Raw genomic sequence first — 18,751 nt, forward strand, 5'->3', positions numbered from 1 at the left:
GAGAAATCTGGAAGTTCTGCAATTTACTACTTAAATATAAGGATGCCTTTTTCAAAGGGGTGGTCCACTACGATATCAAATTTTAAACTTAGTTGATGTGTAATGTAGCTGTGTGAACATAAAGAGCATCTCTGAATGTAAAGTGCTAAAAGTTCAATGCAAAGGGAGACCTTGGTTTTTACAGAGTTAGCTCAGCAAAGCCTACAATGAACAAATTTTGGGGACTACAAAAAGATTTATTGAGCTACACTACGATATATGAAACTAACTACATAATAAGCAAACAACAAACAAACAAACGCACACACAAATTCATACATACATACAGTTCAGAAGATGCAAAATGAGTTGACATTGACCCAACTTAATTCTAGACTAGATCTTAGAATCAAACCTGAGAAGCCAAAAACATTTTTTGCACCAGATCAGCAAGAGACAACGTTTGTTTGTTACTTGCGCTTTTTCTGAAGTCGAATTTCTTTCCTTTCCTTCCCTCCTGATTGAGTGGTGACTCGATGACGTCTTTGGGATTCACTCACTCGTGACTGGCTGTCGTCCTGAGTTACCGAGGTGATGAACTGCTGAGAGTCAGTTTGCTTAAGTTCGTGAGGTTTCGGCTGTTCCGAAACTTAAGAGGTTTGCATGGAAATTTTGTGCTGACCCAATCGCGTGGCGCTCTGTTATCTTGATGCTATAAGTCCTCAAGCCAGTTCAATGACTAAGACAATTTGTCGAAGCCCAATATCCAAGCCTGATTCGGTTTTGATCACCAGTGAGTCCCTTTACTATACATGTAGCAGGTACATATTAGGCCAAGGAAGAATGTATAGCGATTAAATAGGCCTCCCAAAAACACCTAGCTGGATGTTACAGAGTCCAGTCAGCCTATTACAAGCAACACACAAGACCACAGCGGATGACCACACTCTCTTTCATACATACACAGAGCACCACCGGCCCTTCAGGACAGAGATTGGACACCTCTGTCATCACGGTGTCTGCAGATTTCATATCAAATTTAAGACTTTTTAAAACCTTTTTAAGACCATTTAGATTTAAATGTATGACTTATATTAAAAATGCTAAAAATAAATCATAAAATTAGTGGCAAATTAAATGTATTTAAGTTGAATAATACTGATGTCAGGTTAGATGCAAAATTGAACTACAAAAAAAAAGCTTTTTTCCTGCAGGTCCAGCTGGTTCATTTTTGAGGTGTGATACAGACTTTTGACAAACATCAGCACGTACAGTCCTGTGACTTTTGAAATTAGTTCTTTCTTGATAAACGTAAGCGGTTTTATCTTTCCCCCACCGAAATGATTTAGCAATGTCAGAGTCTGGAAACATTGTCCATCTCGAACAGTTCGTCTATGTTCATAGTGTTGGCTCTGATCCAAAAGCGACACGGAGATCGCTTGCGGCGTTTGCAGAGCTGCAAGGTGGGCCTTACCTAGGCAGTGAGGAGTGCCCGTACACCTAACATTCCCATTTTAATAATTTTCTTGAGTAATAAACAGTAATCTTCAAATGCGTTGTTAGCAACTGGTCTTAGCCAAGCTATATATTCAAGTTAAATCAATTTTATGTCTGTGACACAACCCCAGAGATACTTGCACCAATAAAAGAAAGCTGATTGGCTATTGCATGTTGGTCTAATTTGTAGTTGTAATACAGCAAATTACATTTGGACTAGTTAATAAAGAACTACAACACCATGAAAACCAAACAACAACAACAAAAAAGAATTTAAATGAGCATTAGAGGGTAGCGTTACAAGGACAGCGGAAAAATAAGACCTGTGCAAAAATATTTAAGACCTAGAACAGTGAATTTAAGACTTTTTAAGGCCAAAAATTTTGATTTTTTATTTTTAAATTGTTTAAGACCCGGCGATGCAGTGGCGCAGTAGGTAGTGCTGTCACCTCACAGCAAGAAGGTCACTGGGTCCCTGGCTCTAGCCTCGGCTTAGTTGGCGTTTCTGTGGGGAATTTGCATGTTCTCCCTGCGTTCGCGTGGGTTTTCTCCAGGTGCTCCGGTTTCCCCCACAGTCCAAAGACATGCAGTACAGGTGAATTGGGTAGGCTAAATTGTCCGTAGTGTATGAGTGTGAATAAGAGTGTGTGGATGTTTCCCAGAGATGGGTTGCAGCTGGAAGGGCATCCACTGTGTAAAATGTGACGGATAAGTTGGCGGTTAATACCGCTGTGGTGACCCCAGATTAATAAAGGGACTAAGCTGTAAAGAAAATGAATGAATATTGTTGTTGATGACTTGGCTTGTTGCACACCCAAGTGTTGATTCTCTGTAAACAAATTCAGCAGTGATTTTGACTCTATCTATCTGCAACTGTAATAAGGGTCCCCCAAACAATGCTACTTTATGGTTTGTTATTTTCGTACTTTTGACAGTGGAAATGGAAATAAATGGGTGGCGTAGAGTAGGGTCATGCAATATGTGCAAAAGAAATCTATCGCAATTTTCTTGAACAATATTGCGATTTGATTTTAATCACCATTTTGTCACAGACAAACTGAATCTTTGTTTACAGTGTGAAAACAAGTAGATCTTTATCAAAGACCTGTAACATGTCTCTAAAACAGACATAAGACAAAAAAAATAAAATAAAAATCATTTCTAGAACAGACCAATGGAAAAACAAATAAATAAACAAACTAATGTGTGTGTCCACAGATTTGTTTTGTCATGCATAGATTATAGACCTCTTTTTGAAGTTGCCATAAAAAAGGCTGTTCAAATATCACGTCTTTTGCACGCACAAGTCTGTTGTTTCCCATGGATTGTGTGTGCATATTCCAGGTGTGCATAGTTGAAAACATCTCTTTTCAGACAAACTTTAAATATAACTTTTCTGATTGCCGCACTACGAGTCACATAACAAGAGCTGACCAATACTTCATTCTTTCTATGGAATATCACATTCTGGTTAACTCAGACAAACACAAGACACCTGAATACTCGATGCATTTAATTCTCTCCATAAATAAAACTTGTATCGAAACTGCAGCAGTGGTTTGTTAGTTTATCATCCTTTAAGAAAACGGTTGATGGTTGAAGAGCAAAGACAAAGGAGCGCGACCGCAAAGCATGTTAAAAATGCTATGCTGAAGAAAGCGACATGCTCATGCTTTTAGGCGCAATATATGACTGACTTACAAATTACCTGGTTCTGCGATACATCTTCCTGTATCCAAAGCAATTCCACACCACAGTTGTTGACTTTTTTGTCACTAAGTTCTCCTGCTCTCTTCTCTTCGCACTCTGTTTAGGCTCGTTGCATTATAATTTGTTAAAATAGCATACTGCAGGAAAATCGTGTTGTAAGGTTATTTTGAAATCATGCACATCCAAATGGCAATTTCGATATTATATATTTTAATTATTGCACAGCCTTAGCGTACATACTGTATCAAACCATGCCACTAATGAAATGAGCTATTAGTGTTGTTATCATAATCTTTTTTTTTTCCAGCAGATGTGTACCTATGATGAACTAAACAGAGAATGAACTAAAGATTTTCCCACATACACAAAATTGTATACTAGCAAACCACTTTGACATTTTGAAACAAACTCTGTTTTGGCTTGATTTTGAATTCGAAATGACATCACACCAGTCCATTTGGTGATTTCAGCAACATATATTGAGTCCTTTAAGTGCATCCGTCCATTTGAATCCAACCGAGGTAGTAATGGAAACAGCTTTTTGGTCTCAATTGTTTAGGTGAGGGCGGCCCAAAAAAGCCCATTAGCGACAGCATCCCGTCCCTTTCACTTATTGGCTCTCTCTGCATTAGAGCGTAAATTGATGGTAAAAAAGCGACGACTGTGCGGCAGGGGAACCTGCTCAGGGGGGAAATTTATGCACGGTGAATATCTTCTTTCCTGAGGCGAAATGATAGTAATTTGACTGTCAGCCTGATAGCTTCATACGGCGTCCTCTCTCGCTGGTCTACCCGCACCGGCCACCTGTCACCCCGCCTGATGTATTGCACAATAAAAGAGCCTCATTGGATTTTCCAAACCTCCCCCATGGGTTGTGACAGCGAGATAGAAGGGGAGCTAAGGAATGAAACGGGTCCTTGTCGGCATTTTCAGCAAAGGACAGGGGTCACCGTCGGCATGACCTCCGGCTGACAGGGCGGCGAGATGGGTAAGCAGGCTGTCAGCCATATGCCAGTCGCCCACCTGCACACATATATAAACTCTCTCTCGCTTTCTTTCAAACACAGCTGTTTCACTGCCTCCTCAATACTCTCAAATACTTTAAATAATGCAATCAGCAGACTTTTCAGCCACTTTTATGCCCATAGCCATCTCTGCCAAAGGCTGTTACAGCATAAATGCAGTTTTCAGGCCCATTTCCCCTCCTGTGGCTTGAGAGGAAGAAGTGAGGAGCGACCCATGCTGATTTGGTCTGATTCTGCTGCAAGAGCTTGTGATTACGTGCACCTTGAAAAGTGCCTTAATTTATTCCTTGCGATGTAAATATTATAAATCAAACTTGAAGTGACTTTATTGCTATTCTTCCTCACAAAAACATGGAGCACCTTGCGCAGGTAGTAGGCACTAATGATTGTACCACTTAAAGTGACGTGTGAGAGAATGTACTAGCTGTTTCTTTGTAATCAGCACAACCTCCTGCGATATTCTAGAAAACTTTATAAAAGAAACAAAAAGAATGGAGGCTTTTAAGATGCATTTGAGGTTCTTAAAATGTATTGGAATGCATTCAGTTGCTGTAGCTTCACAAAAATGGGGCCCGTTGGTAAATCGGCTGCATCCAGCAGCAAATTAGATTCTAACGCATATCTTTGTTACCGTGTTGAACAACTCGAATGATTCATCCTGGAAACATCGCTCATTGACAGGCACAAGGAAAGTCCATAAGAGAGCGAGAGGCTGCTAATAGACAAGGAAATGAATTAAACATGTTTTCTTTTTATAACCTCGGGAACAAAAATAAGCTTTTAAGAATAAACCGGCAAGACAGAGCTTGGTGCGACCTTGCTTTTCGCTTTCATTTTGTTCCATTTGTCAAGCTCGTCCTCCCTCGATTCTCCAATCCAGCTCATTTGAAAAGAAATCACATCTCAAATTGGCTGCGCCGTTTCCTTTTCCTGCAAATAATAAGCAGTAAAGTGTTGACCTGAACTACAATAAAGACCGTTGCATGGGTTAGTACATTTGATTTGGATGTCTCACACTGCCCTCACCAACCCCTGAAAGCCTCTTGCTTCTATCTGCCATATGAATTTGCATTAGTTTTCCGCTTAAATATCCCGATTTAATTCCAGCCTTTCTGACTGAGAGCAATAGCAAATGCATCTAGTCACCAACCAGAAAAATCTGCTTTAAGTCATGCGTGCGCCAGGCAGAACGCGCTAAGCAGAACTCCATGTTGGTTTGTGCAGCCTACTAACTGATTTCCAATTACTTTCGACAGTCATGCCTTGCCAAGAGCTCAAAAACCCTAAATCCCTCACCTCAATCGTTCAAGACTCATGAGCATGAGAAAAACATATTTGAGGAAACGGGCTCCAACAAACACTCTGTAATCTCTGTTTCCTCTGATGGCCTTGGTATGCGGCACACAGTTTCAGCTTATGCATTGTGCATGCACTACACTGCACAGCATAATATGTCCCAACACAGTTCATCCTCTTTGTCGACTCTCCTTTATGTGTTTGTGTATGTGTGGGCAGGTGTGTGTGTGACCTTGCCCTAGGCCCTGGTCCCCTCCCGTCTCCCTAGTGAGGTGAATAAGAGAGCAGATTTGGCCCAGAACTGCTGGCCACTCTTCTGTTTCTGTGGCTCCAGCAGCTCATGCATTATTGAGCTGTGCTGTGACAAGAGTCTCTACACCTGAATGCCTTAAAAGAAAATTAGGCAACCTGGGCAGCCAATCAAAAAAGAAAAAAAGAGAGGAGTGTAAGGGGCAGTGGAACTCTCTGGGGTTCATATGGTGGGGAAAGTGCACACGTTTTTGTGAACAGGTGTATTTTGAATGAATCATGATTTAAAGGGGCCGATTTTAGCACTTGGACAGATTGGAGAGCAGGGGTCGCTTTGTAATTCAGTTGGGGAAGAAGTGAAACTTTTGGCTAACATTCTGAATAAACCTCTGTGAACACTGTGGAGGTCATTAAGCTTAATTGTTGTGGTCAAAAAATACATTTGAATCTAGGGCTTGATATTCACATCCATTCAATGTGGGTGGATTTCAGCAGAGCACATTTGATCAGACTAGCCACTAGTGATTTTTTATACAACAATGTTCAGCTCTAAAGCTAGTCTGGGACATTTGAAAATTTAGGACTGGACAAGTAGCCTTAATCCAGTGATGAAGAAAGTACATGAAATATATATATATATATATATATATATATATATATATATATATATATATATATATATATATATATATATATATATATATATATATATATATATATATGTGTGTGTGTGTATATATACACACAAACATACATATATATATATATATAAATATATATATATATATATATATATATATATATATATATATATATATATATATATATATATATATATATATATATATGTCTGTGTGTGTCTGTGTGAGTGTATGTATAACTTGCGTAAAAAATACTTGATTTTTTACATATATATATATATATATATATATATATATATATATATATGTATATTTATATATATGTATATTTATATATATGTGTATAATAAAAACTTACTTTAGTTAAATACTAAAAACAAACCATGAAGAACAGCAAAGATGAAAAAAGCAACACAAAAGCAACATACCACTTTTCTTTTTTTTCTTTTTTTTTTATGAAAAGTGATGCAATAAATTACATTTTAGGGCAATATTGTAATCCATTACATTTAAAAGTAACTTCGGATAGGTAACTTAAAAGTACAGTTCCCCAAAGTGAAAAGTCTTTCATCATTTACTCACTCTTCTATTTTATCACAAATAAAAAACAAAATTGCATCATTAAAAATTTATGAAAAAAAAAAAGTTATATGTTGAGCGATGCATTGATCTTGAAAGAAAAAATTACCAAAGCTAAGACTAACCTTGATGAATCCCTCTGCAACTTAAGGATGCCATTCAACAAATCTATTTCTCTATTTCTCTGTCCACAGATTCGTAACGCAGCATCTGGCTTATGCGTCGACTCTAAACATGGCTCTACAGGCACTGAGCTCCGATTGGACAATTGTCTGAAAGAGGGCGCAGAGCGAACATGGGCACATGAGCAGGTACAATAATCTGCAACGCATATCACATATTTCAGTCAGAAATTTTCAGGTCTGAACCGCATTAGATGGCTGACTATGAATGTACACTCTACACTGATATGCGTGTTGACATGATACAGAGCTTCTTGAAACTGAGAGTATTGCTGTTCCCTGTGGTGGACAGATTTTCACGTTTGGCTGGAGAGAGGACATCAGGCCTGGAGATCCACTGCACACCAGAAAATTCTGCTTCGATGCTATTAGCCAGAACAGCCCTATCACGCTCTATGACTGCCATGGCATGAAAGGCAACCAGCACTGGAGCTACAGGAAGGTAAAGCAAATTATCTGCTTGTCAATATTTTGTGACAGAAAGAATTTCAGGTTTAAGTCTATACTTATTTGAGAGGAGAAAGCTCAACTCTACTCAAATCCCAATAGCATGCATGACCACTGTTTAGTTGTGTTACAAATTAAAGCAAATCTTTTACAGTTTATAATGTAACAATAGTTTCTGGATAAAAGATGAAGCAGTGTCTGACAAAAAGCGAACACCAAATAAAGCTGACTGCTCTCGATGTGGAGGAGCAGTGACTCTACTCCGAGCTCCTCCCACGTGACAGAGCTCCTCGCCCTGTCTATAAGGGTGCGCCCTGCCACCCTACGGAGGAAACTCATTTCAGCCGCTTGTATCCGAGATTTTGTCCTTTCGGTCATGACTCAAAACTCATGACCATAGGTGCGAGTAGGAACGTAGATTGACCGGTAAATCGAGAGCTTTGCCTTTTGGCTCAGCTCCTTCTTCACCACAACGGACCGGTACATCGACCTTATTACTGCTGCCACTACACTGATCAGCCTGTCAACCTCACGATCAATCCTTCCCCCACTTGTGAACAAAAGCCCTAGATACTTAGGGTAAGGACCCCAAGATAGTTGGGGTAAGGACTTTCCTCCAACCTGGAGATGGCAAACCACCTTTTTTCAACTATATATATCCATGCCTAATATTGGATGGTCAGAATGTGTTAAATGTTTTATAAAATGTATAATTATTGGTGTTTGTGTGATGCAGCAAGTCCAGAGACTGTGGTGTGCACCATGATTTTATATAAAATGCACTTTAATGTGTGATATGACTGAAAAGTGGTCACAAACCAATATTTTTTTTCAATGTAAATGACTACCAAACCCAAAAACATTAATTCATACCTCATGACTTAACAAGCAGATAGACTCTACAGATATTTATTATTCATACACAAACGTTAAAGATTCATACTTATTGAGATAAGAATAAAAAACATCTGAAACTTTAGGGAAAGTTTTCTCCTCATATATACTGTAATAATGTCAATTCTAAAGTATTTAATTGAAAAAAAAAATTGAAAAAAGGACCAACTCCCCTAGAGTTAAACAGTTGAGTTTGAATTCATTCAGTCCATCCTTAGGTCTGGCAGGACACTTTTTTTATCCTATCATTGATCACTGAATCCTTTAGTCCATTAGCATGTCACTCAAAAATGACCAAAGACTTGTTTGTTTTAATTGTGCCTGCTGCAGCTATGGTACATCAGTTTCTTAAATCAGCCATCATCTCTTTATTTTCTGTCAGTCTTTTTATACAATAGCTATGTTTCCATACAAAGATGCAAATTAAATTTATGTGCAAAACTGGAATATCGCATAAAAGATGTGCGAATAAAGCAGCATTTCCTTCTAAGAGTCAAAGAGAACAAGTTTGTGATTACTCCTAAATAACTGCAGCCAAATATCAAGAGTAAAACTGGAATTTATAGAGGTAGGAGAAGCTGCGTGAATCTTTTCCTTATTTATTTAATGACTTGCGCTTTAGAAGACAGTATGCCGACACACAATGAACGCTTGGTGGTGTTTGAAAGATTGAAACATGGAGCACAGACACTCTTGACAGTTCTGGAGATAATTATTAATATAATCCCTGCTGAAAAATCCAGCTTAAACCAGCCTGGTTTTAGAGGGGTTTTGGCCACTTCCAAGCTGGTTTCCAGCCATTTCCAGCCTGGTCTTAGCTGGTCAGGCTGGGAGATGACCAGCTAAAACCAGCTTGACCAGCCTAGCCAAGCTGTGAGTCCAGCCAAAACCAGCTATATCCAGCTTAAACCAGGCTGGTCAAGCTGGTTTTAGCTGGATTTGGCTGGTCATTTTCCAGCCTGACCAGCTTAGACCAGGCTGGAAATGGCTGAAAACCAGCCTGGAAATGGCCAAAACACCTCTAAAACCAGGCTGGTCAACCAGCTAAAACCAGCCAACCCACCTAGGCTGGTTTAAGCTGGATTTTTCAGCAGGTTATGGTAATGGTTAAGGCGTTTTAAAATGACCAAAACAACATTTATCTAAAATGCGCATAAAAATACGAGGATGGAAACGTACCCAATGTAACTACATACGAGTCTAGGTTTATTAGCAAGATGCTAATGGTTTAATACAGTTTAATTATCTATGCTAAGCTAATTAGCATCCAGAATGGAATCAAAAATGGTGAAAGTTGTCTGTTTAACTTTAGAGGAGTTGTAAATTAAGCCAATTTTCAAATAAAGTGGGAGGCTCTCTAACATAAATAAATTACAGCCTGCATGAGTGTTGCTGTACACCCAGATTTTCACTTCATGCATTTTCATACATATACCATCTCTAAGGAAAAGCCGCACCTGTCTTCTTCCATATTCTCTCTCCACATCTTCTTAAAGAGGTCAATAAAGTATATCTACAGCAACAGCACAGTGCTAGGATTGAGTCCCTGTGGATTATAAAGCCTGCCGCTCGGAGCCCATCACCAGCAATAGAACCTAATACAGAAGCACAGTTATTCCAACCCTCTAGTGAGCCTAAACTGAGAAATTCCCTCTCACACAAGAGCTTTAAGGTGCCAAGCAAAGAAATCACTGTCATTGCGGGGTAGGTCAATGATGGCGCTATAGAGAGAGGAAATATACAGTTGAAAGGAAGAGGTGGTACCTGGGAGTGGAGCTGCCTGAGGCGCAGAGAACAGTAAATCAACCCAGGGGAGAGCAGCACAGAACTGCAGCCCAAAGCCCGAAGGCATGTCCCTCCTCTGCTCAGCCTGATCACTCCCACTGGGACACACATCCGCTATTTTTTCACCTGCTCTGTTTGGCATACTCAGTAGTTTCTAGCGCAAAAAATATATATACATGCCTCATGTGCTGTGGAAAGCACTTTCAAGTCCAAACTTTCTTTGTTGCCTTCCGCTTTTTGATAGGAGATTGATGTTGAGCCGCTCCCTTGTTCTTTAACTTTTACTTACCTTGACCCCTCTCATTTTCATTTTCTACCTGCCAGTGATGTTCAGTTATGTTTTTAAATGAGTCAGAGTCATCACAGGTTTTAAAATATAAAGGTTCAGTTAAAATCCATGTTACATATATTTTTTAAATACTTACACATTCAAACATAATAATAATAATAATAATAATAATAATAATAATAATAATACAATATATGTTATTAGAATTAGTATAGTGGTAGTATTATATAATTAGTATAGTTGTAGAATTAGTATAGTAGTATAGTAATACAGCCATATTCCAAAATAGATTAAATTTATTTCTTTCAATTTCAATTTTTTGAAATTGTTGCAAATTTATCCAAAAAAAAAAAAAAAAATTGGAAAAATCACATGTACATACAGTAAGTATTCACAGCTTTTGCTCAATACTTTGTTGATGCAGCTTTGGCAGCAACTACAGCAATAAGTCTTTTTAAATAGGATGCCACAAGCTTGGCACACCTGTCTTTGGGAATTTTTGCCCATTCCTCCTTGCAGTACCTCTCAAGCTCTATCAGGTTGGATGGGAAGCGATGGTGTACAGCTATTTTCAGATCTTTCCATAGATCTTCGATAGAATTTAGGTCTGGGCTCTGGCTGGGCCACTGAAGCACATCCACCTAGTTGTTATAAAACCACTCCATTCATATTTTGTTTATTTATTTGTATCTATTTATTTATTTTGCTTAGTTATTTTTTGTAAAAAGTTTAGTGTCACTAGCAGCCCGACGTATGCAATAGTGTAAAAAAAAATGTATTTTTGTGAATTAATAACTGAATATTATTACACAGTAAGTGCAGTTATTCTTTTGTTCCTCAATGATGTGCAATGATGATTATTATTCATCATATAAAGCGATCATGTCTTTTGAAAGTTTCTAATTAACACACACAATCATCTGACAGAAAAATGGAATCAGATATTTTATTTTGCTTTTTATATAAACACAGTTGACGAACATGCTAGACCTTTATAAAGTTCTGCAGAACCATGTATATGAGCACATTTTAAGATGCTCTGTAAAGATAAAGCAGTTTAAAGTTTTACACGCAGTGATGCTCAATGTCTGTTCCAGAGAAGTGGACCAATGAGAGGGGTCTGGATGCAGACTCTGTGCAAGCTGAGGTGCATGCAATGCTTTAAATTTGCACACCTAAGCCTGTTCCTAACCCTACCTCCTCACAGTGACTTCACTAGCTCCATTGAGTGCACTGTGTCTAACATTGCAAGTCTGAGATACGCGGTCTCAATTTGTAAATCCATGTCTGCATCCAGATACTATTGGGACCAATCAGAAAAACTGTTTAGTGCAGTAAGTTACCATGACAATGGCAACATGGCAGAGTCATTACTGAGCATATTATTGCATCTCGTGTTTGCCTCCACGGTAATGGCTTCTAAGTTGTTATACTGCTGTGTCCTTTCTTGCCTACCTAAAGTGATTAGCACATCTGGACTGACTGTATTCATCATCAGATTGTTTAATCTGAACCGTGAACCCTGTAACATGAAGATTCAGGACAAATAAATGTACTGTTACACGCCTATAACAGTAAAATTCATTCATTTTCTTTTTGACTCAGTCCCTTTATTAATCAGGGGTTGCCACAGCGGAATGAACTGCCTACTTATGCAGCATATGCCCTTCCAGCAGCAACCCATCACTGGGAAGCACACATACTCTCTTGCATACCCATTTCACCTGTACCGCATGTCTTTGGACTATGGGGGAAACCGAAGCACCCGGAGGAAACCCACGCGAACATGGAGAGAACATGCAAACTTTGCACAGAAACGCCAACTGACCCAACTGAGGGTCGAACCAGCAACCTTCTTGCTGTGGAGCGATAGTACTACCCACTGCGCCACCGTGACGCCCACATAGTAAAATTATTAAAAGTAAAATTATTCAGCCTTATTTTTCTTGACCAAGACGCTAATGGTCTAATCAAAATCAATGATTTATGCTAAGCTAAGCTAAATGTGCCTCACCAGACCCAGAGATCGGGCAAAATCAATGGATAAAAAAAAATTGTACAACTCAACAATTTATATCTTGGGGATGTTCCTTAAAGAGAAAATATTGACAGATGTCAAATTTCATATTTTGTTTGTCATCAAAAGCCACATAGGCTACAGACGTGGATAGCTACATTTTATTTTGACCTTGCTGATTTTATTATTTATTGATTTTTCTCATCTTAAATTTATTTTAAGCATGCCATAAAATACTGATCTTCATGTAAGTGATTTCCCCCCACTAAATTCAAATGGTTTTATCTGAATATATCTAGATTGATCAAATTTCCTGAAGAGATACTGCCCTTTACCATCTCCCGTCCATCATTTCTCAATCTCTCAGGTTCCACTACCAACCTCAAGGCATGAAATGAAGTCAGCTTTTTTCTGATTAGCTTATTCCGTGTTTTGCTTCTTCAGTTTTCACCCCTGTAATCTGACTGAAGGCTAGCGGCAGATAAAGCAGGATTAAACCTCCGCCAGAGTCACGGTGACTGTTTTTTGCTTATTTATTTGTATTTCACCCTCTTCCCCCCTCTCTCTCTCTTTTTCTCCTTCCCATCTTCTTCTCACTCCAGGATAAGTCTTTGTACCACCTGGTGAGCAGCGGTTGCATGGACTGCAGCCCGAACGATAAGCGGATTTTCATGAACAAGTGTGACCCCAAGTCTGAAACACAACAGTGGATCTTCCAGAAAGTCAACGCCACCGTTCTGGACAAATTCAACAGCGCCGCCAGCTCTTAGGACCTGGGGTTGTGGTCAAGCCAATTACAAAGAATAATACTAATCTGGCTTCCACACATAAACACACCTCCCACAATCCTTCACGTGGGCCGGGATGTTCTTGGTTTCTGGTTCCTCTCGAGGTTCTACTAAAGACTGAGCAAAAATGAGGGGACTGGAAACAACCGAGAGACACAAGGCTGGTGGAAAACATTTCCACAATGAGCACCTTGCTGGTCGAGGAGAATACAGACAGCCTGGACTCTCTCATGTGGGTCTAAATTGGGCCCTAACCTTGGGAAGAAAAAAAAAAACAGAGCAGCTTTAGGACTTCGGAAATGGAGTCCAGTGAGAGACTGTTCTGTAGCAGATTGCATGGGGGATTTGTACAATAAGCAGAAACTGGAAAGAGTTTGCTCTCGGTTTTTATTTTTATTTAATTTGTATGGCTATTTATTTGATTATTGGGGTCGTTTAGACTGTATATTTATTTGTATTTATTTGGTGCCTTTTCCAGATTTTAGTTGTGTATATTGACTGGGTTTTATTATTATCTCTTGTACCTGTTAGAGTCAGACTAGGGGTTGAGATGGTGACCTTAAATGAGGTATTTGACTTTTTTTCAATGGAATCTATCTTGTTACAGACTTTCTCGTCTATAAATAAAGCAGAAAATGAGTGGATGTGTGGGTCTGTCTTTGTCTTGCTGATAGATGATCTAATGCTTAGTATCGTACCTCAAAAGTGGTGTTTTGGCTCCCTCTGGTGTTGAGTCGCCTGTAATAATTTTTGTAGGTAATCACTCCTGCTTAGATAATTATAATTTGATCTTTTAAAGGGTTAGTTCAACCAAACATGGAAATTTACTCACTATTTACTCTATACTCTAAAGTTAACCATTTTTTTTTTTTTAAGAAAACTGTAACCCTTGACTTCCAATAAAAAATGTGTACTATAGAAGTCAATGGTTACAGGTTCTTAATATTATTCAAAATGTCTTCTTTTATTCAACATAAGAAAGAAGCTTAAACAAGTTTGAAACAAGTGAAGGGTAAGTAAATGATGTCATTTTCCATTTTGGGTGAACCATCCCTCCAAGAAGTCACTCATTTTGTTTTAATAAAACTGCTTGATAACTAAATCTGAACTGTATTTCATTTGCTGCTTTCCTGTTTTGATTTACATGTTAATGATTTTTTTTTTTTTTTTGTGACAACAGCAATGAATATTTTAAGTGTCCTTCCTTCCTTCAAGGTAGAAAATGTGTCTTTTTTGTACTTATTAAAATCAATACAAGGCAGTTTATGATAGATTTTGTTGTCTTTATGGGATCTGGCAGTGTGTCTTAGCCACTTAATCAAACAGTTCTGTTTAATGGTGCGATGTAGAGCTGCTTTGAATGAGCTTGAATGCTCTCAATAACCTGAGCTCTGGCAGAGAAGCAGAATAAACAGTCAGGGTTTTGGAAGGGAAAAACTGCATTCACTTTCTCCCTATAGGGATTTTTTATAACAATTCAAGGCAACAATTCACACATAGATATTGCTTGACGTTATTAGCGGGTTTGGCATGCTGTCCTTGGAGAGAAACCTGAGCTCTGAGATATTTGAGTTCAAGGCTCCCGCCTAATCAATTAGCATAGAAGGGAATCCAAAATCAGGTTGGTCTAAAGGAGGAGATGGGGTGGAAGGGGGTATTCTTCCAAAATGAAGAAAAGGCAATAGGATGAAATTGTCCTATTTATTGTAGGCTTGGATCAATCTGATTGGATTATTACTGATTACGGATGGTAGACCAACCACGATCAATCATATGTGTGCTCGTAGGTGATCTCATAATTAGGTTATAAAACTTCACTAACTGACTGTATTTAAAGACAGACCTGTTGTTTGCTGAAACCATCTGTTCTCATTAATTTGTCTTAAAGTTTTGTTTTTTTTTTTTGTTTTTTTTTAGAAATTTACACAAAAAAACACATTGCCCATGATCCTGTACAGAAAAATGTGCCCATCAATCTTTGTTGTGAAACAATTAAGACACCACACAATTCTTATCCTAATGCCAGAATTAGGGTTTGATAAAAATTTTTATATTTGATTTATTCTATACAGGATAGCGATTATTCCATGAAGTAAATGTACAGTATAAATGTTGGCATTTAAAACATTTATTTTATTTGTAATTTTCCAGATAATGGGTAATGGTTTAAATAACAAATGTTTTCATTTTCTGTGGTTAAAAATCATAGTTGTTCCACCAGGCATTGATTTCGGAGCTTTTCAGAAATTAAAACTTAGCTTTTTTTATGTTTCATTTGTTACAGAATAAAACAGAAATTTCACTTTACTCAAAACTAGATCTTGAATCCAGAGAAATTGATAATATAGATAAGAAGTTAAAGAACATATATATATATATATATATATATATATATATATATATATATATATATATATATATATATATATATATATATATATGTATATATATATATTTTTTATTATCATGAAGTATCACAGGTTGTGGCATATTTTATATGATGAATATATGTTAATTTTATGCTGAATATTTATGTATATGTGTTTTTACCATAGACTGTAAAATATAGGTTTTTACACAAAAAAATATTAAAACAAAGACCATAATTGAATTTACAAATGTTTTTTTTTTTTTTTTTTTTTTTAAGGTAGGTGGTTGTGAACAATTTATTTGTGCTGAATTTAAACAAACAAATTAAGTTGAATGTTACTAAATTTAATGTGTTTGTTTAAATTCAGCACATGATTTTTTGCAAATTTTTTTGTGTACAAAAACTTGTCAATTATTTTGTACCAACATTTTAAAATAGCTTATTATAATAATATCATCCTTTCTTTTAATTATTCAGTCAGTCATTATTCGTAAATTATACATTTTCCATGGTCATAGCATAAATATTCACTTGTAAATATTCCGAAATATTTTCACAGCCAAGTTAAATGTCTTTTGTTCTTATTATGTTCTTAATTAACTTTATATCTAAAAAAAAAAAATGTGTGCGATTATTGAACATATGCAGCAATATAATTTTAGTTTGAAAGTTTTCCCCCATCCGAGTCTGATCCTTTTAGATAAGCACATTAATCCTGCTGACTAAGAACTCACTGCAGGATCACGCACTGATATAAAGAGTAAGAGAAAACGTCCTGAAAATATCTATTTTTGCGATAAAATGTCAACACTCTAAATGGGATGTGTTAGTTCCTAGTATTGATCACTAGGGGGAGCTTATCGTCCACAAATACTTTCTTATCTTACCGCGAGTGATTCATCATTTGTTTGACAATACATCTCAGTTGATTTGTTCACAGTTTTTCTCTCTATTCTATAACAATATATAACATGTTAGCCTACTAGAGTGTATGTTTACGCCATTTCATTTTAAGAGTTGATCGAAGAGCAAATCTGAAATTGACATTGAGCTTCCAGGCAGGAACTTTGGCGTACTGGAATTATTTATTAACTAAACATTGTGCATGTGTAATATTGTTATGCTTTACAATGCCATAAACCCTTACACATAATCTTTCCAGAGGGAATCTCTTTCACACACATGTGATATATGGAGTTCCACAAACGTATTTTGATTTTTACAGTTATACATACATTATTTAGCTCCATACATTTATTTATTTATTTATTTATTTATTTATTTATTTATTTATTTATTTATTTATTTATTTATTTATTTATTTGTTTGTTTGTTTGTTTATTCATTTATTTTGTGGCATGCTGTTTTTGTTTTTGTAAACACTTGATATGCAATTCAAAAGTTTGGGTATGCAATGTTATGGGTTTCTTTCACAGAAATATTTTATTTTCAGTAAGAAAATACCGAAGCTGCCTTTATTGCAATACTATTAGATTATTTTTAAACCATTTATTTCTATTATAATATTATAATACTGTAAATTTCTCAAATGATGGCAAAGCATGATAATAATTATTATTCTAACCTTTATTTTACCAGGAAATTCGCATTAAGATTAGAAATCTCTTTTACAAGAGCGTCCTGGCCTAGATTATAGGCAGAATACATGTCACATGGGTCTATCAGACAACAAACAAAAAACAACTGACAGTTAAAATGAATCACACAGACGAACAATCTATTCAAAACATCTACAAGCCTGTGGTTCAATTTCTAAATCATTTATATATATTTTTAAAAACATTTAGTGAAATCAATTCTGTAAACTGCAACTTTGTTTATAGATTATTCCATGCAAAAGGTATTTAAAAGCTTTTTTTTCACCCCTCTCAGTATGCATTATAGGAACAGACAGTAAACAAATATCCTGTGACCAAAAGCCATGGCTAAGGACATTTTTTTCGGGTGTAATTCTGGAGATATGATGTGAGCCCAATATAGATTTGTAAATGACGAATTTACAAATGCACAAAGCAGACCAATCTGCCTTAGTACACAACACACAATGATGAGTAATTTAAAATTAGTTATAAATCTTAGTGCACCATGGTAAACAGTATCTAATACATGCAGACACTGAGGCAAAGCATGCATAAATAACATCACAGTAGTCCAATATCGACAATAATAGTCACCATAGTCCAATATTTACTGCATCATTACTCAAGTCTTCAGTGTCACATCTTTCTGGTGTTGCTGAATAAATGTGCAGTATATTACTAATATGATGAAAAATCTGTTATCTTTAATGTTAAAACACTTGTGCCAATTATTTATTTTATGTTCACTCATTCACTCACTCACTCACTATCCTTTGGCAGGGGTCACCAGAGAGGAATGAACCACCAATTATTCTGGCATATGTTTTATGCAGTGGATGCCCTTCCTGCCACAACCCATATTACACACACACACACACACACACACACACACACACACACACACACACACACACACACACACACATTCATTCACTACAGTCAATTCTGTTTACCCAATTCACCTATATCCATGTCTTTGGACTGTAAGGGAAACTGGAGCACCCAGAGGAAACCCATGCAAACAATAGGAGAACATGCAAACATACCGAAACTTGCATTCATTCATTCATTCATTCATTCATTCATTCATTTATTCATTCATTTTCTTTTGGGCTTAGTCCCTTTATAAATCTGAGGTCGCCACAGCGGAATGAACCGCCAACTTATCCAGCATATGTTATACACAGCGGATGCCCTTACAGATGCAACCCATCACTGGGAAACACTCACCTGGAGGAAACCCACGCAAACACGGAGAGAACATGCAAACTCCACACAGAAATGCCAACTGACCCAGCCAAGGCACGAACCAGCAACCTTCTTGCTGTGAGGCGACAGCACTATACCTACTCCACCACCCACAGAAACTTTATTTTATTTTATTTTATTTTATTTTATTTT

General features: G+C 37.1%; 1 protein-coding gene across 5 annotated transcripts in view; it reads left to right on the forward strand.

Moving 5' to 3' along the window:
- The window catches only part of galntl6 (polypeptide N-acetylgalactosaminyltransferase like 6), a 708,600-nt gene extending 694,578 nt beyond the window's left edge, over window positions 1-14,022 (forward strand). For 4 of the 5 annotated variants that reach the window (XM_087236265.1, XM_087236264.1, XM_087236267.1 and 1 more), the window contains 3 exons: window positions 7,171-7,287; window positions 7,451-7,600; window positions 13,193-14,022. In XM_087236265.1, the coding sequence (XP_087092391.1) occupies window positions 7,171-7,287; window positions 7,451-7,600; window positions 13,193-13,360 (435 nt within the window). In that variant the 3' untranslated portion in view covers window positions 13,361-14,022. 5 annotated transcript variants of the gene reach the window in all.
- The last annotated feature ends 4,729 nt before the right edge of the window (window positions 14,023-18,751 follow it).

Source organism: Danio rerio, chromosome 1 (genome assembly GCF_052040795.2).
Source record: "Danio rerio strain M-AB ecotype USA chromosome 1, GRCz13ab, whole genome shotgun sequence".
In the NCBI taxonomy this organism is placed as follows: Eukaryota; Metazoa; Chordata; class Actinopteri; order Cypriniformes; family Danionidae; genus Danio; species Danio rerio.